Raw genomic sequence first — 20630 nt, 5'->3', positions numbered from 1 at the left:
CTGTTACCTGTATCTGTGACTTCTAGTCTATTTCTGCCACCCTGGGGGCTGAGTACTCAGGCCCGTTACCTGTGTCTGTGACTTCTAGTCTATTTTCGCCACCCTGGGGGCTGAATGCCCAGGCTCATTCCTGTATCTCGTTCCTGTGTCATTTCCTGTCTGAACTGTGTCCTAGCCCGTTACCTGTTTGTCTCTATGTCCGATCCTTCCCTTTTCCTGCAGTGTCTGAACCAGTACTTAACTCCTACTCGTCTCTGTACTTCTGTTTGTGCGTTTTGTGTCCACTCGCTACTTCATAGCAAGTACCTTGTGTGTATCTGGTTCTGCTTGTCCCGTTTCCCTGCCTCCATATCTACCTCCTGTGTTCTAGCTATCTTCCCGTGTTTCCCTGTTCCTGTCTGTTACATGTGAACAGAGCCCTGTCCTGTCTGTCCGCTCCTGCGGCACTTCTCTGCTCTGCTTCCCCTCCGCACCTGCATCTCTGCTCTGCTCTGCCCTGCTCCGCTTCCCCTGCGGCTTTGCTCTGCCCTGCTCCGTTTCCCCTCCGCACCTGCGGCTCTGCTCTGCTCCACTTCCCCTCCGCACCTGCAGCTCTGCTCTGCTCCGCTTCCCCACCACACCTGCGGCTCTGCTCTGCTCCGCTTCCCCTCCGCATCTGCGGCTCTGCTCTGCTTTGCTTCCCCTCCACACCTGCTGCTCTGCTCTGCCCTGCTCCACTTCCCCTCCGCACCTGCGGCTCTGCTTTGCTCTGCCCTGCTCCGCTTCCCCTCCGCACCTGCGGCTTTGCTCTGCTCTGTCCTGCTCCGCTTCCCCTCCGCACCTGCAGATCTCCTCTGCTCCGCTTTTCCTCCGCACCTGCGGCTCTGCTCTGCCCTGCCCCGCTTCCCCTCTGCACCCGCGGATCTGCTCTGCTCTGCCCTGCTCCGCTTCCCCTCCACACCTGCGGCTCTGCTCTGCCCTGCCCCGCTTCCCCTCCGCACCTGCGGATCTGCTCTTCTCTGCTCTGCTCTGCTTCCCCTCCGCACCTGCAGCTCTGCCCTGCTCCGCTTCCCCTCCGCACCTGCGACTCTGTTCCTGTATCCCAGTCTGTACTGGTCCCTATCCAGCCTGTTTACCTACCTGCCAGTACCCGCCTGTCTGTATACTGTCCGTGCTTGCCAGTACCCGCCTGTCTGTATACCAGCCGTGCCTGCCAGTACCCGCCTGTCTGAATACCAGCCGTGCCTGCCAGTACCTGCCTGTCTGCATACCAGCCAAACCTGCCCATTCCTGCATTCCCCGGTGTGGGTCAACAGCTGTGTGACCGGGGTCTGACCTGGAGTAGCATTTGGGCCACCTCCCACGTTCCTCCTCGAACCACTGACTCGATTAAGCCGCCATGCGTCCGTGGACGGATCTGGCGAGGCCCCTAGTCACGCCCCTCCAGGCACTCCTCGGTTTGGGGCCCAGTGGGACCACTAACCACGCTCTCGCCAAACTGTCCAGGCGTGACTGTAACACACATAAATAGTGCTGCTATACCATACACATAAATAGTAAGGCTATACCATACACATAAACAGTGCTGCTATACCATACACATAAATAATAAGGGTATACTATACACATACACTACCTTTCAAAAGTTTGGGGTCATTTAGAAATTTCATTATTTTTGAAAGAAAAGCACATTTTTTTTCAATGAAGCTAACATTAAATGAATCAGAAATACACTCTATACATTGTTAATGTGGTAAATGACTATTCTAGCTGCAAACGTCTTGTTTTTATTGCAATATCTACATAGGTGTATAGAGGCCCATTTCCAACAGCCACCACCCCAGTGTTTTCATGGTACATTGTGTTTGCTAACAGTGTAAGAAGCGAATGGATGTTTAGAAAACCCTTACACAAGTATGTTAGCCCAGCTGAAAACGGTTTGGCTGATTTGAGAAGCTATAAGATTGACCTTCCTTTGAGCTAGTTGAGAATCTGGAGCATTATATTTGTTTGTTCTATGAAACTCTCAAAATGGCCAGAAAAAGAGAACTTTCATGTGAAACTCGACAGTCTATTCTTGTTCTTAGAAATGAAGGCTATTCCATGCGAGAAATTGCCAAGAAACTAAAGATTTCCTACAACGGTGTGTACTACTCCCTTCAGAGGAGAGCACAAACAGGCTCTAACCAGAGAAGAAAGAGAAATGATAATTGTAGCAAAAAGAATGAAAAATGAATAAAGCTAGTAACTTTGAGATGTTAAACTAGCGTCACAGCATGTTGGAAAGTGATACATTGCCTACAAAGTGAAACAAAAGTATTATGACAGGATGACAGGAAAAGATTAATATGGGCAAAAGAACACAGACATTGGACAGAGGAAGATTGGAAAAAAGTTTTATGGACAGACGAATCAAAGTTTGAGGTGTTTGGATCACACAGAAGAACATTTGTGAGACGCAGAACAACTGAAAAGATGCTGGAAGAGTGCCTGACGCCATCTGTCAAGCATGGTGGAGGTAATAGGTAATGTGATGGTCTGGGGTTGCTTTGGTGCTGGTAAAGTGGGAGATTTGTACAAGGTAAATGGGATTTTGAATAAGGAAGGCTATCACTCCATTTTGCAACGCCATGCCATATCCTGTGGACAGCGCTTGATTGGAGCCAATTTCATCCTACAACAGGACACTGACCGAAAGCACACCTCCAAATTATGCATGAACTATTTAGGGAAGAAGCAGGCAGCTGGTATTCTATCTGTAATGGAGTGGCCAGCGCCGTCACCAGATCTCAACCCCATTGATCTGTTGTGGGAGCAGCTTGACCTTATGGTACGCAAAAAGTGCCCATCAAGCCAATCCAACATGTGGGAGGGGCTTCAGGAAGCATGGGGGGAAAATTCTCAAGATTACCTCAGCAAATTAACAGCTAGAAAAAGGTCTGCAATGCTGGAATTGCTGCAAAGGAGCATTCTGTGACGAAAGCAAAGTTTGAAGGAGAAAATTATTCTTTCTAATAAAAATCATTATTTCTAACCTTGTCAATGTCTGGACTTTATTTTCTAATCATTTTGCAACTCATTTGATAAATAAATGTATGAGTTTTCATGGAAAACACAAAATTGTCTGGGTGACCCCAAACTTTTGAACGGTAGTGTAAATAGTGCTGCTATACCATACACATAAATAATAAGGCTATACCATACACATAAACAGTGCTGCTATACCATACACATAAATAGTGTTGCTATATCATACACATAAATAATAAGGCTATACCATACACATAAATAGTAAGGCTATACCATACACATAAATAGTGCTGCTATATCATACACATAAATAGTAAAGCAATACCATACACATAAATAGGAAGGCTATACCATACACATAAATAGGAAGGCTATACCAGACACATAAATAGTAAGGCTATGCCATGCACATAAATAGTACTGCTATATTTTACACATAAATAGTACAGCAATATAATAACACATAAATTGTAGTGCTATATTATACACATAAATAGTACTGCTATACTGTACACATAAATGGTTTGGCTATACCATACACAAATAGTACTGCCATACTATACACATAAATAATATTCCTGTACCATACACTAATAATACTGCTATACCATTCACATATAAATACACAAATAATACTGCTATACCATACACATAGTTAGTATTACTATAACATACAAATAAATAACACTGCTATACCACACACATAAACACTACTATACCGTTCACATGTAAATACACAAATATTGCTATACCATAAACATAAATAACACTGCTGTACTATACATATAAAAGCCTATACACACACATTACACACAAATATATTTACACATGTTACGCACACATATTCATATACTTATCTGTCCTGCAGATCTGTCACATCCCAGCAGTGGAGAGAGGGAGATATGGTGAGCAGAGAAAGATCTCCTCTGCTCTTTCTGAGGTACAGGCTCCCTCGCCCTTTCCATCTTGTCCTGCCCCAACTCATGTATCAGATTACAACAGCAAGAAACTCGAGCTGTTGTAACTGAATGCAGTATGGACAGGAGAGGGAGAGGGAAGCAGGATCTCTTCTCACAGCCCGCGCCTCATGCTCTTCCTTCCTTAACTGAGCCCGGGGCAGGTTGGTGGGCACCTTTACTTATTGTCAATGTCAGAATTCAAAACCCCAAAAAAGGCTCTGATTCACCTCCTCCCTGACTGACAATTACATTTACATGAATTGCTTTTCTTGTCAATCTCCCCGATGTAAATTATTGGATCATTGAATCGATTTTTGTCTTTTTGTCTATATTTCCTGCCCAGAAAGGAGGAGGCACATTGATCAATAACATGAAGAATCGCACTCAACCCACCGTTAGGAACATGCTGAAATACGTACGTCATTGGCTCTTGGAGTGCCATGGCTAGTGACTTCTTTTTCTTATCTTTATAGTGTTTTTATTCTATATTTTAGGCCAAAGGACAAGCCAGGACAGGACTCCAGGGAATGAAGCGGCGCATCATACACAAGGTGAGCACTTCAGTCATCACTTTTCTTTTCTTTTCGCATTCATTGTGGGGGTTTTTGTGCCAAATTTTTCCATGAATTTTGGTTCATAAATTTTATACCAAATTAAAAATGTTCTTTATTTTTCTTTGAGTCCATCTTTCACACAAAAAAAATAATACATTTTAACCCCTTAAAAGAAGACAGCTGGCTGCCATTTTGCTATATTGGGTAGAGTCACATCACAAAATTTGGACTCTACAGAATCCAAAATTTTGGGGAACTTTGTAACAAATTTCATTGGTTATGAATCAATTCATCTTGACTTGTGCTCCACATCAGGATCATCAGATGCATCGTGTGGGTTCGTTCAAAGGGGACGGGTCCCCAACCCTGAACCACGAGAAGCTGCAGAACCGGCTGCCCATTACACAGCACTTTGGACAGGTACGTGGCTGACGGCAGGCACCAAGACTTAACCTCAATAATAGGTATGCTCATTTTGGAGCTTCAAGATCCTGAACTAGCAGAATTTTTGGACTATAGGATTCCAGATTAAAGGGATTTTGCTGTGTATGTGTGTACATGTGCTGTATGATCAGACTTACGCTTCATTCAGGCATTTGTAATGTGGCTGCTTGACACTAGGATCGTAGGGATCTATGATGCTGGTAGTTCAGGTAATGGGGCCAGTAGTCGGATCAGGGCTTTCACCCTCGATGTGCTAATAGTAAGCGGTTTGCGAAAGTATTCACTCCCTTGGGTTTTTTTTTTACTATTTTATTACATTACAACCTATTTTTTTACAAATATTTCTGTTACCTGATTTGTGTATGATACATCAACACTAAATAGTCTAAGTTGGTGAAGTGAGAAACATATAGGCAGAAATGAAATTTATATGATCAAATAACTAAAAATTGGCATGTGCATTTGTATTCATCCCTTTTGCTATGAAGCCCCTAAAAAATTCTGGTGCAAGCAATTACCTTCATAAGTCCCAGGCTTAATGAAAGGAAGTCCACCTGTGTGCAATATAAGTGTCACATGTCTGTCAGTATATACACTTTACCTTTTCTGAAAGGCCACAAAGGCTGCAACACCATTAAGCAAGAGGCTCCACTAACCAAACACCATGAAGACAAAGGAGATCTCCAAACAACACCATGAAGACCAAGGAGATCTCCAAACAACACCATGAAGACCAAGGAGATCTCCAAACAACACCATGAAGACCAAGGAGATCTCCAAACAACACCATGAAGACCAAGGAGATCTCCAAACAACACCATGAAGACCAAGGAGATCTCCATACACGTCAGGCACAAAGTTGACGAGAAGTACAAGTCAGGGTTGGGTTATAAAAAAATATCCCAATTTCTGATGATCCGCAGGAGCACCGTCAAATCCATTATCATCAAATGGAAAGAACGTGTTACGACACCAAACCTGTCAAGAGAGGGCCACCCACCCAAACTCTCAGCCCGGGCAAAGAGGGCATTAATCAGAGAGGCAGCACAGAGACCAAAGGTAATCCTGAAGGAGCTGCAGAGTTCCCAAGCAGATACTGAAGTATCAGTCCATACGACCACAATAAGCCGTACACTCCATAAAGGTGGCCTTTATGGAAGAGTGGGCAGAAAAAAGCCTTTACTTACACAAAAAAATTGTAAGACTCATTTGGAGTTTGCCAAAAGACATGTGGGAGACTGCTCAAATGTATGGAGGGAGGTGATGTGGTCAGATGAGACCAAAATTGAACTTTTTGGCCACCAAGGTAAACGCTATGTCTGGTGCCAAACCAACACAGCACATCACCCCAAGAACACCATCCCGACAGTGAAACATAATGGGGGCAGCATCATGCTGTTTGGATGTTTTTTGGCAGCAGGGACAGGTCCTAGACAAGTGGAAGATGGATGCTGTGAAATACAGGGATATTCTTGAGCAAAACCTGTTTCAGTCTGTCAGTGATTTGAGACTGGGACGGAGGTTCCCCTTCCAACAAGATAATGACCCAAAGCATACTGCTAAAGCAACACTCGAGTGGTTTAAAGGGAAATGTTTAAATGTTTTGGAGTGGCCTAGTCAAAGCTCAGACCTTAATCCAATGGAGAATCTGTGGTCAGACTTGAAGATTGCTGTTCACCAGAGGGAATCATCTAACTTGAAGGAGCTGGAGCAGTTTTGCCTTGAAGAATGGGCAAAAATCCCAGTGGCCAGATGTGGATGGTGTAGTGCCGGCGTCCCTGCCCTCTGCTAGACAGGGACGCTGTTCCCCTCACCGCTCTGCTCTGTGCCCGGCGTCCCTCTCCCGCTCTGCTGGCAGCGCGCGCTCCTTCCCGGCCACTGTGCTTAGGGCGCGCGCGCGCGCCCTCCCTCCCTCTTAAAGGGGCCGCGCGCGCCGTCCTATGGAGTCCCCGGCCAATGGCCGGAGGACTTTACCATATATAAGGCACCTCCTCCAAAATGGAGTTGCCCGAGCAATGTTGTTGCACCGTTCTACTCTGCTTCAGCCCTACCTGCCTGCTTGCCTGCCCGGAGGCTCCGCTGTCACGTGCTGTGACCACCAGCTATTCCAGACTCTTGCCCGCTCACCTGGGAGCGCTTCTCCGCTACCTGCCTGCTTGCCAGCCCGGAGGCTCCGCTGTCACGTGCTGTGACCACCAGCTATTCCAGACTCTTGCCCGCTCACCTGGGAGCGCTTCTCCGCTACCTGCCTGCTTGCCTACCTGGAGGCTCCGCCGTCACGTGCTGTGACCACCTGCTATTCCAGAGACTCTCGCTTGCTCACCTGGGAGCACACATCCTCCATCTGCCTTGCTAGCCTACCTGGAGGTTCAGCCATCACAGGTCGTACCTACCCTTTACCTAGAGACTGCCCCGGTCACTTGCCGTGACCTCCAGCCCGTTCTTCCAGAGACTGCCCCGGTCACTTGCCGTGACCTCCAGCCCGTTCTTCCAGAGACTGCCCTGATCACTTGCCGTGACCTCCTGCCCGTACACCCAGAGACTGTCCCGGTCACCTGCTGTGACTGCCTGCCTGGTCGCCACCCGCTCCCTTACAAGGACCGCTCCCTTGTATAGTAGCCCAGAGGTTCCGCCTCCCAGACCCGTTACAGATGGCTCATAGAAACTTATCCAAAGTGACTTGCAGCAGTAATTGCTGCAAAAGAAGGCTCTACAAAGTACTGAATTTAGGGGTGGTGAATAGTTATGCACACTGAAGTTTTCAGTTATTTTGTTCTATATGTTGTTTGCTTCACAATAAAAAGAAAACCAAATGTTCACAGTTGTAGTCATGTTCTTTACATGAATTGATGCAAACCCTCAAAAAAAAAAAACAGTCAAATTCCAGGTTGGGAGGTAGCAAAATATGAAAAATGCCAAGGGGGGTGAATACTTACGCAAGCCACTGTATGGCCTCAATATAGCCGTCTGAATGGGGTTGTGTTGTATGTCTGCTCACTATATTTCCTATTCTCACATTTTTTTGCAGTCTCGTCCTAGGAGACCGGGAAGGAAGTTCACAGAAGAAGATAACTGGGAAAGCCAAACGTGAGTGAATCGTCCTGAAATCTAGTAAACGAGACGATGGATCCATAAATCACACTGAGTGCTATAATCCAGGGCACGTGTAATACTCCAGTATTGTATCAGTATGTCAGTAGTACAGTCACCTGCCATCAGAGAAGAGACCATTTATATTTCTTTTGGTCGCAGTATAACTCTATTCTGCCAATTTTTGTTTTTGCACTTTAGTTTTTTTGTTGTTTTTGAGGGACATCAGTCATTTTACGTATAATGCACTGAAATACGGAGAATAAAGTCCGAGTGGGGTGAAATTGTGAAAAAACGTGCAACTCTGCTATTGTTTTTCTTTGTTTTGTTCTTACGGTGTTCATTGTGCTGTACAAATGACCTGACAACATGGCTCTCCAGGTTAGTACTAGAGATGAGCAAATCGATTTGTCGGACCCTAGTCCAGCGACAATGTCAGTAGTCAGGGACCGTCAGACGGGAGCCCTGTGAACCTCCTGCTACCTGCCGGCTGACCTGCCGACATCCCTGGTGCCTCTTCGGATTAGTAGACCATCTGCCAGCCACGGTCTGTTGATGGAGCTGAGTGGAGGCTTGTTTTTTTTTCGTGGCAAGCTGACATTTTTATTGATACCAGTTTGTGGTACATATGATGTTTTGATTGCATTTTATAACATTTTTTAGGAAGGTGTGATGATGACCCAAAATAATGCAATTCTGGAATTTCAATTTTGTTTTCTCTTTACGGTATTTACTGTAGAGGTTGTTCAGTTTTATATTTTGATAGATCAGACTTTTATGGAGGTGGCAAAAAGTAATATACTTTTTTATGTATTATCAAAACTTAACTTTTTTTTTACTTTATTTTTTAGTCCCCCTAGGGGACTTGAACCTGCGATCACTTGTTCTACAGTCATGGCCAAAAGTATTGAGAATGAGACAAATAGTAATTTTTCCAAAGTTTACTGCTTCATTTTTTGTAATGGCAATTTGCATATACTCCTGAATGTCAAAGAGTGATCAGCTTAACAGCAATTACTGTACTTACAAAGTCAATATTTGCCCAGAAAATTAACTTTAACCCCCAAAACACATTTCAACATCATTGCAGTCCTGCCTTAAAAGGAGCAGCTAACACCGTTTTAGTGATTGATCCATTAACACAGGTGTGGGTGTTGATGAGGACAGGGCTGGCGATCAATCAGTCATGATTAAGTAAGAATGACATCACTGGACACTTTAAAAGGAGGCTGGTTCTTGGTATCATTGTTTCTCTTCAGTTAACCATGGTTATCTCTAAAGAAACACGTGCAGCCATCATTGCACTGCACAAAAATGGCCTAACAGGGAAGAGTATCGCAGCTACAAAGATTGCACCTCAGTCAACAATCTATCGCATCATCAAGAACTTCAAGGAGAGAGCTTCCATTGTTGTCAAAAAGGCTCCAGGGCGCCCAAGAAAGACCAGCAAGCGCCAGGACCGTATCTTAAAACTGTTTCAGCTGCGGGATCGGACTACCAGCAGTGCCGAGCTTGCTCAGGAATGGCAGCAGGCTGGTGTGAGTGCTTCTGCACGCACTGTGAGGCGGAGACTCTTTGAGCAAGGGCTGGTTTCAAGGAGGGCAGCAAAGAAGCCACTTCTCTCCAGAAAAAACATCAGGGACCGACTGATATTCTGCAAAAGGTACAGGGAGTGGACTGCTGAGGACTGGGGCAAAGTCATTTTCTCTGATGAATCCCCTTTTCGATTGTTTGGGACATCTGGAAAACAGCTTATTCGGAGAAGAAGAGGTGAGCGCTACCACCAGTCTTGTCTCATGCCAACTGTAAAGCATCCTGAAACCATTCATGTGTGGGGTTGCTTCTCAGCCAAGGGAATCTGTTATGTTCTGCTACCAGAGCTAAGGAAAGAGAGGAGATCTGTCCCTACTATAGGACTCAGCTGAATCCCTACGATGTAACAGGGAACCTGATCCTGCGATCAGACCTGCTAAAGTCCTAATCTAGTCTGTACGGAGACCTATAGATGTGGGGAGGGAATCCCTACAAGTACTAAGGACTGGGAGGAATATGGGACACCTCCTAACAGAAATAGTAGCAGACAGACGAACAAACAAAATAGATAGAACATAGAGGTCCGTAGACCAAGCAAACTAACAGAGTTAGATACAGAGCACAGGCTAGCTAGAAAGTAGATATACAATGAAGTCCAGCAAAGCCAGAAGGGCGGAGCAGGATTAAATAGGCCAACAAGGTCATGTGACCAGCAAAGGAAAAAAACCCTAACAGCAAGGTTCTAACAGTAGCCCCCCTTCTAAGAGGATCCTCCGGATCCCCTAGGACCAGGCTTATCAGGAAATCTCCTGTGAAACGCTCTGATAAGTTTGGACGCGGAAACATCATCTGACCTCACCCAAGAGTTATCCTCGGGTCCGAAACCTTTCCAGGCCACAAGATACTGCAAACTACCTCTATACCGTCTAGAGTCAAGGATGCGAGAAATTTCATATTCCCCGTCCTCCACCACCGGAGGAACAGAGGCAGAGGCGTCACCATCCGACACAACAGCTTTTTTTAACAGAGAGACATGAAAGACCGGATTAATTCTCCAGGAGGTAGGAACCTCCAACCTAACAGCAGATTGGTTGACAACCTGAAGCACCTTAAAGGGCCCTACAAACTTGGGACCCAATTTCTTAGAAGGAATCCTCAACCGCAGATTCCTAGAGGACAACCAAACCATGTCACCAACAGCGAACAAAACCTCCTGTCGTTTCCTATCAAAGTAGTCTTTAGATTTTCTGTTGGCCTCCTGAAGATTACCACGCACATCCGTCCAAACTCTTTCCAAATCACCGGAAAAATTCTCCTCCTCAGGCACAGCAGATCCCAACTTGGAGAACGACCCAAACGACGGATGTCTCCCAGAACAACAAAAAAAAGGCGAACAACCAGCAGAAGAAGATGTATGATTGTTCAGAGCAAATTCGGCAAGTGGCAGAAACTCAGACCACCCCTCTTGATTGTCTGCCACAAAACAACGCAAGAACTGCTCAACATCCTGGTTTTTCCTTTCTGTCTGGCCATTAGATTCAGGATGATATCTGGACGAAAACGACAAATGAATTCCCAACCTGTCACAAAAGGCACGCCAAAAACGAGCCACGAACTGAGGACCCCTATCAGAAACAATGTCAGTAGGAACGCCATGAAGTCTGACAATTTCCTTGACAAAGGCCTTAGCGAGAGTTTTAGCGCAGGGCAGTTTGACGAAGGGAACCAAGTGACACATCTTGCTAAAACGGTCCACGACCACCCAGATGACAGTAAAACCCTCAGAGGGGGGAAGGTCAGTTATAAAGTCCATAGCCAAATGTGTCCAAGGAGCACTGGGGACCTCCAAAGGACAAAGCAACCCCGCAGCAGGAGTATGTGAGGACTTAGATCTAGCACATATAGTACATTGGCGCACCCACTTAATGACTTCCTTCTGCCATCCAGGCCACCAAAAACTGCGACCCACCAGTCTCTTGGTCTCAGAGATTCCGGGATGACCTGCCAACCGAGATTCGTGACACTCAACAAACAAATCTCTCCTAAAGGTCCCAGGCACAAACAACCTCCCATGAGGAGTGTTAGATGGGGCATTCTCCTGAGCTTTAAGAATCTCATCTTCCAAAACGGAGTCTAAAGCAGCTATCACAACACCTTCTTGTAAAATGTTTTCCTCTTTCTCAGCACCGACTATGGGAGAAAAACTGCGAGACAAGGCATCCGCCTTAACATTCTTAGTACCAGGGATGTAAGTAACGGAGAAATTAAACCGCGAGAAAAACAGTGCCCACCTAGCCTGACGGGCATTCAGGCGCTTGGCAGCATCAAGATATATCAGATTTTTATGATCCGTAAGAACCTGAACGGGAAATTCCGCACCTTCCAAGAAGTGGCGCCAGTGTTCAAATGCGAGTTTAATAGCCAATAATTCCCGATTACCAATATCGTAATTCAATTCAGTCTCCGAAAATTTTTTTGAAAAAAAAGGCACAGGGATGTAATCCATCCCCGTTATCCTGAGACAATACTGCGCCAACCCCCACAGAGGAAGCATCAACCTCAACCAAAAACGGCCTAGTAACATCAGGCTGCATAAGGATGGGAGCAGAGGTGAACCTCTCTTTGAGATACACAAAAGCTTCAATGGCCTCAGAAGACCACTGAACCGCATCAGCACCTTTCCTGGTGAGATCAGTCAGAGGTTTGACAATACTAGAAAAATTTTTTATGAATTTTCTATAGTAATTGGCGAAACCCAAAAACCTCTGTATCGATTTCAAACCAATAGGCCTAGGCCATTCCTGCACAGCCTGAACCTTAACCGGATCCATCTCAAAACCTTTGCTGGAGATAATGTAGCCCAAAAAACTAATTCTCTGTACAGCGAACTCACATTTCTCCAGCTTAGCAAAAAGCGAATTGTCCATTAATAACTGTAATACCTCACGCACGCTCCGCCAATGAGACTCCAGATCTGGCGAATAAATCAAAATGTCATCCAAATACACAACCACATTTTTACCGATCAAAGGTCTAAGGATGTCATTAATCAGATTCTGAAAAAATGCAGGAGCATTAGTAAGACCAAAAGGCATAACCAGATTCTCAAAATGACCCACAGGAGTGTTAAAAGCAGTCTTCCATTCATCACCCTCCTTCATGCGCAACAGATTGTATGCCCCCTTAAGGTCAATTTTAGAGAACCACTTGGCCCCCAATAACTGGTTAAACAGATCAGGAATCAATGGCAGTGGGTAAGGATTGCGTACCGTAATTTTGTTAATCTCACGAAAATCCAGACAAGGACGTAAACCGCCGTCCTTTTTTTTTACAAAAAAAAATCCAACCGCCACAGGAGACTTAGAGGGCCTAATGTGACCGGCGGCCAAACTTGTCTGTATGTATTCCTCCAAAGCCTTCCTCTCAGGAATAGTAAGGTTAAATAAACGACTCTTAGGAAGAGTCGCTCCAGGGACAAATTCAATAGAACAATCATAGTCTCTATGGGGAGGCAAAACCTGCGATTCTTTCTCAGAAAAAACTCTCCAAAAATCCTGAATAGGAACAGGCAATTCTCCCCTATCCAAAGCTACAATACGCCCGTTACAACACTTGTCATAACATTTATGGCTCCAGGATTTAATTTCACTGGTAGACCAATCCAGTACAGGATTGTGAAATTTTAACCAGGGCAAACCCAATATTACTGGAGAAGGCAAGTTATTCAACACTACCAAATCCAATTTCTCATGGTGAACACCATTAATAGTGAGAGGAAATTCACTGACCTTGAGAGTAATATTCTTCAAAGGGGAACCATCCACAGAAACCACAGCAATGGGGGATGATAAAGGTTCAGGTTTTAAATTGAGTTTTTCCACGAATCCCCCATCAATTACATTCAGTGTAGACCCGCAATCAACAAACACCCGAAATTCCATTAATTTTTCCTGAGCAATCGTGGAAGCAGCTAAAAATATACCCTTGGAATTTAAACAGGCAATACGGGCGTGACTGACCATTTTTTTTTCTTTCTTCATACGAAGCTCACAGCCTTTAATCAAATGACCAGATTTTCCGCAATAGAAACACAAGCCTTCCGAAAAACGACGGTCTTTTTCTTGAGAGCGAGGTGCCACCGATCCAATCTCCATCGGTTCACCACTGTTAGTACACACATTATCATAACCAGAAACTGACATAGCAGAGGATTTGCTCTCATTAACCCTAGCACGCAGTCTTCTATCCACCCGTATAGCTAATTGCATAGCCTGTTGCAAATCCTCAGGTGTAGGATAAGCAATTAGCAGGTCTTTAACCCTTTCACTGAGCCCAGCAAGAAATAGACTTTTCAGAGCAGAATCGTTCCACCATGTTTGAGTGGACCAACGACGAAAATGTGTACAATATTTTTCCACATTACCTGATCCTTGTTTTAAACGTCTCAACTCAGTCTCAGCTGATGCGACACGGTCAGGATCATCATATAATAGTCCCAAAGCAGAAAAAAAACTATCCACTGATCTGAAGCATGAATCACTAGATTGCAAAGAAAAGGCCCACTCCTGAGGCTCCTTGCGCAAAAGTGACATTATGAACCCTACGCGCTGGGATTCATCCCCAGAGGACTTAGGTCTCAAACGAAAATACAATAAGCAAGCATTTTTAAATGAAAAAAATTCTCGGTGTTCACCAAAAAATAAATCCGGCAAACATACCTTAGGCTCCAAGAAATGTGCTCCAGGACAGTTACTCACGTGCTGACGGAGCTCGGCCACCTCCAGAGAGAGTCCCTGCAGGCGATGAGCCAAATCCTGAACCGACACCATGATGGAACAGAAAAATCTTTCCTTAGAGAATTTGCTGGCTGGACTTACAGTTATGTTCTGCTACCAGAGCTAAGGAAAGAGAGGAGATCTGTCCCTACTATAGGACTCAGCTGAATCCCTACGATGTAACAGGGAACCTGATCCTGCGATCAGATCTGCTAAAGTCCTAATCTAGTCTGTACGGAGACCTATAGATGTGGGGAGGGAATCCCTACAAGTACTAAGGACTGGGAGGAATATGGGACACCTCCTAACAGAAATAGTAGCAGACAGACGAACAAACAAAATAGATAGAACATAGAGGTCCGTAGACCAAGCAAACTAACAGAGTTAGATACAGAGCACAGGCTAGCTAGAAAGTAGATATACAATGAAGTCCAGCAAAGCCAGAAGGGCGGAGCAGGATTAAATAGGCCAACAAGGTCATGTGACCAGCAAAGGAAAAAAAACCTAACAGCAAGGTTCTAACAGAATCGTCTCACTCACAGTCTTGCCTAAAAACACAGCCATGAATAAAGAATGGTACCAGAATGTCCTTCAAGAGCAACTTCTCCCAACCGTCCAAGAGCAGTTTGGCGCCCAACAATGCCTTTTCCAGCATGATGGAGCACCTTGCCATAAAGCAAAGGTGATAACTAAATGGCTCATGGAACAAAACATAGAGATTTTGGGTCCATGGCCTGGAAACTCCCCAGATCTTAATCCCATTGAGAACTTGTGGTCAATCATCAAGAGACGGATGGACAAACAAAAACCAACAAATTCTGGCAAAATGCAAGCATTGATTATGCAAGAATGGACTGCTATCAGTCAGGATTTGGTCCAAAAGTTGATTGAGAGCATGCCAGGGAGAATTACAGAGGTCTTGAAGAAGAAGGGGCAACACTGCAAATATTGACTTGCTGCATTAACTCATTCTGTCAATATAACCTATTGGTACTCATAATATGATTGCAATTATATTTCTGTATGTGATATAAACATCAGACAAACACTAAAAAACCAGAGGCCAGCAGATCATGTGAAAATATAATTTTGGTGTCATTCTCAAAACTTTTGGCCATGACTGTATATATTGCAGTATGTATTGCAGTATATAGAGAAAATGACAAGCTGGACTTCACTAAGATAGCGGCCATTGGAGCCTTCAGAAGCCACATTGCAGAGGGTGGGGAGGGGGCAATGGAAGCCAGTGATTGATAGTGACATATTAATGGTTAAACAACATCGGACAGAGAAAGCTCCAGTCACTGCTGTTACAAGCAGGTGCCGTCTGTGTAACACAACTGGCATCTCCCAGGTATGGTGCAGACTTAGCTCCTATGCCAATACCATATCGGCAATGGGATAAGTGGAGGTCATTCTCATTATTCTCATTGTTCACCTATCCCCCTCTGCTGCAGTCAATAGCAATTTTGCACACTTAAAGTCACATGCCAACAAGCTGCTCATGATAATTTAATGTTCAGTGAAAAACTACAGCCCCTGCTTCATTGGGAGAAGCATGAAGAGAGGACAGTCGGCCACATGATGACTGCTGGAACTACCAAGAAGAACTGAATCCTGATAGTGAGCATATTACACACTATTAGGATTGGGCGTGCTGCATTTCTTAAATATATAAATAGTGATGTATATCTGGATGTGTATTCCTGTACTGGTGGTGGTTATAGTGTTGTATTCTTGTGCTGTTATTGGTTTTGATCCTGTACATATGTAACAATGCATAATTTGTAAGATTACATGGCCATGTTAATAAAGTATTGTGCAGCCTGACAAGTTAAGTGTTACCACATTTGTATTTATGTTAGGAGCATTAAATGGGTTGTCCAGGTTTGTAGTGAAAGTCTGCAGTCAATATACAGTATAGTATAGTACAATCAGTACAATAATACAGAACCCCCATCAGTACAGAAATACAGCACCATAACCCCCATCAGTACAGAAATGCAGCACCAGAATGACCATCAGTACAGGAATACATCACTAGACCCCCATCAGTACAGAAATATAGTATCACAACCCCATCAGTACAGAAATACATCACCAGAACCACCATCAAAACAGAAATACATCACCATAACCACCAATAATACAGAAATACATCACAAGAACCACCATCAGTACAAAAATACATTACCAGAACCACCATTAGTACTGAAATACATCACCAGAACCACCATCAGTACAGAAATACATTGCCAGAACCACCACCAGCTTGACAGCCGGCTCAGACAACGTCCAAATCCCATTCCGGAGGCGGCAAAATGCAGCCGCCCGGATGACACCTCAGACCACTGCATTAGGCGGCCCGACAGTGTCCCCTTGGCAGCTATGCCCTGGGAAAATGCCCCGCCTGCACCCTCTCTAGATACACCTCTTAGAGGATTGTGAATGTTTACTGTCCATTGAAGTGAATAGGAGCTGACCTGCAGTACCTGAGAATGGCCAATACATGGTGTATGGAGTAGTACATACTTTGTTTACGTCAGCTGCTGGCAGCCTGCAAACAGTTGCTCCTGGTGGTGCCATGTGTTGCACCCCCACTGATTTAATTTTGATGGCCTAACCTAAGGACAAATCAATCTAAGTAATGTACAACCCCTTTAAATCTAATTTACTCCCAGGTATGATCAAGAAGAAAAAGAGGAAGATCCTGGACCTAATGAGGACGACTTCCCTCTTCTGGAGGAAGGGATGGATCTGCTGAATGAAATTTTTGAAACGTTAAATACCAGAGCTCCGGATGAGGGACGGGCGTTATACGGGGCACACAGCTTGGACTGCTTCAATCTAGATGACAGTCGATATTTCACACGGGTGAGTTAGTAATGGCGTATACAATAGTAAAGGTGAACCTCAACAATTTACGTTCTGTGATACAAGTAATGATGCACATGTGATTTGTCTGCCCCGTAGTTCCAGTCCTTGTGTGTCCCTAGTGATGAGGACCTCCAGCTGAGTCTCAGTCAGCCTAGAACTTCCAATCTCTGGTATTTACAGGAAGTAGATGAGGGATCGCTAGACTACAAAGAACCTGAAGTTCCTTCACCGACATCTGAGAGCATGACCAATATCTCAGAGAACATGGAAGTCACATCTCCAATTCAAGAAGCCATTCCAGAATCAACGCATGACGCTGAACTGTCCTCAATATCGACAACTGTCCACGATCCTGAGGTGTTTTCTACCATTTCTGAGACCACTACAGAGTCTTCAGAGGTTACACCATTAGTTCTGGAAGAGAGTTTGGTCAAATCAGAGCAAGAAGTGATTCCTCCAGCTCCAGAGTCTGACTTCATCTTAAATGAAGAGTCCAAAGAGCAGAAAGATGTGTTACCTGTAGAGCCATGTAAGGCCATTCAGGTAACAAGCATTAGAACAACCCCATGTAGGACTCCCCTCATTGTATCTGGACCAAGTGTCCGCTCAGCCATCTCGCGTTTTCAGGCTTGTCCCATTGACCCAAGGTTGGTTTGGACTGGGACTAAAAAGGAATCAGTGGAAGGCCAAAGAGTAGGTGGTCATGCTTGGTCAATTAACACAAGACCCATCTCCCAAGTTTACTGTAGTCCAAAGCCATGCACCTCCACCTATAATATTCGTCCTGTTTTCCAAAGGACTCAGAGCACACCAAAGCTAACTGTACCCAACAGCCCCACATCAAATATCCCTAAACCCATCCCTCAATTACATAGCGAGGCGGGAGAGGAACCAACAAGCAAAGCTCTGCCTCCACAACCCATCGACTTGACCGCGTCCTGCCCCAAAGTTTCAGAGTTGAAGAAAAAGTTTGAAACATAAAGCCGCTCTCCCAAGGACAACGATTCTTCACTGTGAAGCCATCCGACGATCTGCTGGTCGCCATGAGTCCGGTTTCACTTCCATGGAGTTGAGCTGTTATACCAGACACAACCCAATGTCAGGTGTAGCGCTGTTTCTGGGGAAAAAGGCAGCCATGTTTATTCTAATTGCTTGAATTTTACCAAAGTCTTGTTCAGGAAGTCACATCTGAGGTGAATTTTTAATAAAATTTTGTAATGAGAAGTAAAAATGTTTGTTGTGTATGTTATTCAGAGCTTGGAAGATGATGATAAAAAAGCCAATGGCCTTGATTAAAAAACATCCAAAATGTAATAGTCTTGACAGACAGACTGGAAAAAGACGCTCTAATAGATAGATCGCACTGGATGCCCATAGCAAACAATGTTCTGAAAAAATGAAAGCTGTGATTGGTTGCTATGGGCAACGAGGCCTACATAGGCAAAGGAAGCCATTTCAACGTTATAATCTTCATTATATCTTTATGCAGAGTATACAATATATAGATTTTTTTGAGGAATAGAGACCAAGTAAAGATTAGAGGCCACACATTTCATGTAATAGCCGCTTTAGTCCAGCAGATTGCGACGGTAAAATGGGAGTGGCTTTTAACGGGTATGGCTTCAATAAAGGGGTGTGGTTAGCAAGTAGCCGTAGGCGTTACGACTTCCACTGTTGTGCCGCTATTGGAAGAGCAGGGAAAGTGAAGGAAAAAAATAAATACAACTGACACGTGTGTGGTCCCTTGGTCAAAAACTGGGTGACCCACCTGTGCGGTTTGGCTACAGCAGTGATGTCCTATCACACATCACCGCTGTAGCCAAAACACCCAGATCGGAGCAGCAGCGGAGAGTCGGCACAGCAGCAGGTGTGTACCAAGCGGCTTTGTTATTTTACGTGGGGTCCACTTTGCTGAAAGTTGAAAACCCCCTTTAACTTCGTTCTTGGAACTAAAGGACGGGATTTTAGTTTGGACTCCCATACTTGATAGAGCAAAAAAGGGTTATGGAACATCCACATAAATCCATAAAATATCAATTTTATTTTGAATTCACTAAAAATGGCGCATACTCGCAATAAGTCGCCCAGGGCTACGACTAAGGGCACAAGTACGGCAGAAACGCGTCAGTCTTTTTACAAAGGTTTCAGCGGTGCCTAGGAAAGATCCCCTGAGGGTCCAGGGGGTCTCACATTTTCTCGAGAGAGTTGACGTTATTCAACTGTAAACTAAAAATATGTATAGCCGGTACAATACAGATGCCCCGAAACATAGTTTTCAGACATGAATAGGTCTTGATTCCTGTACATGTAAGTTGGTGATTTTTGTATAGGCAGTTACATGAACCTCTTCCCGACATAGCTATTTTACGTTTTTGTTTTTTTCTTCCCCTTCTTCCAAGGGGAGGAAGACTTTTTTATTTTTCCCATCCATATAGCCATATGATGTCTTGGTTTTTGCAGGAACGAGTTGTATTCTTGAATGACACTGTTCATTTTATCATGTGATGCCCTGGAAAGCAGGAAAAAAAATTCCAAGTGCGGTGAAATTGTGAAATAAGAGCAATTCCACAATTGTGTTTTTGTTTTTTTTACTTATCATTTTCACTATACAGTAAAAATGACCAGACAAGCATATGATTCTCCAGATCAGTGTGATTACGCAGATACCTAACATGTATAGTTTCTTTTTTTTTTTTTTCCAAGTGGCGAAAAAAATTCAGAAATCAGTAAAAAAAAAAAAAAATTCTTGTGTCACCATTTTCCAAGACCCATAAAATTTTCAATGTTTAGTCGATGGGGCCGGGTGAGTGCTTATTTTTTTTTACACCCTGAGCTGACGTTTTTATTGATACCATTTTGGTGTAGGTACAATGTTTCGATCGCCAGCTATCGCATTGTTGCGACAGCTAAAAAAAAGGAATTCTAGCGGTTAGGTTTTTTTTTCTCACTACGCCATTTACCGATCGTGTCAATTCATTTTATATTTTGATAGTTCGGACTATTACGGATGTAACGACACAACGTGTATTTCTTATTTCTTTATTTTTAATGGGGAAAGATGTGGGTGATTCGAACGTATATCTTTTTTTATATTAACTTTTCACTGTATTTGTTCGTCCCCTTAGTGGATCATCCGATCACTTGTGTATAATATATATGTTATATATAGCAATATCACGTCATCGGGGCACCAATAGTTGCATAGAATGCCGCGCCGCCCTGCCAGTGAGCTGTAAATGCCTCTGTCTGACGTTAACTGTCATTTAACAGGTTAACAGCATCGGGTGGAGCGGAGCTGTTAGAGGCAGATGATATCTGAATATCACAGCCATCATCAGCTGGTAAAGATATGGGCTGAGGAACTGAGCCCGCATCAATGTCAGGGCGCC

General features: G+C 44.3%; 1 protein-coding gene across 2 annotated transcripts in view; it reads left to right on the top strand.

The window, feature by feature from the left end:
* Positions 1 to 18472, top strand: part of DENND1C (DENN domain containing 1C) — an 82411-nt gene extending 63939 nt beyond the window's left edge. The window contains exons 18-23 of one of the 2 annotated variants that reach the window (XM_073654373.1): positions 4312 to 4383; positions 4463 to 4519; positions 4838 to 4942; positions 7995 to 8053; positions 17046 to 17238; positions 17338 to 18472. In XM_073654373.1, coding sequence (XP_073510474.1) covers positions 4312 to 4383; positions 4463 to 4519; positions 4838 to 4942; positions 7995 to 8053; positions 17046 to 17238; positions 17338 to 18222 — 1371 coding nt within the window. In that variant the 3' untranslated portion in view covers positions 18223 to 18472. The remainder of the gene's footprint in view (positions 1 to 4311; positions 4384 to 4462; positions 4520 to 4837; positions 4943 to 7994; positions 8054 to 17045; positions 17239 to 17337) is intronic. The other variant, XM_073654374.1, reaches the window with a different exon arrangement.
* Positions 18473 to 20630: the final 2158 nt, after the last annotated feature.

This window comes from Phyllobates terribilis, unplaced genomic scaffold (assembly GCF_046119375.1).
Source record: "Phyllobates terribilis strain yellow unplaced genomic scaffold, ASM4611937v1 Scaffold_11__3_contigs__length_659146591, whole genome shotgun sequence".
NCBI classification, from domain to species: domain Eukaryota; kingdom Metazoa; phylum Chordata; class Amphibia; order Anura; family Dendrobatidae; genus Phyllobates; species Phyllobates terribilis.
The sequence above is the reverse complement of the archived record's forward strand: the minus strand, read 5'-3'. Positions and strand labels throughout refer to the sequence as shown.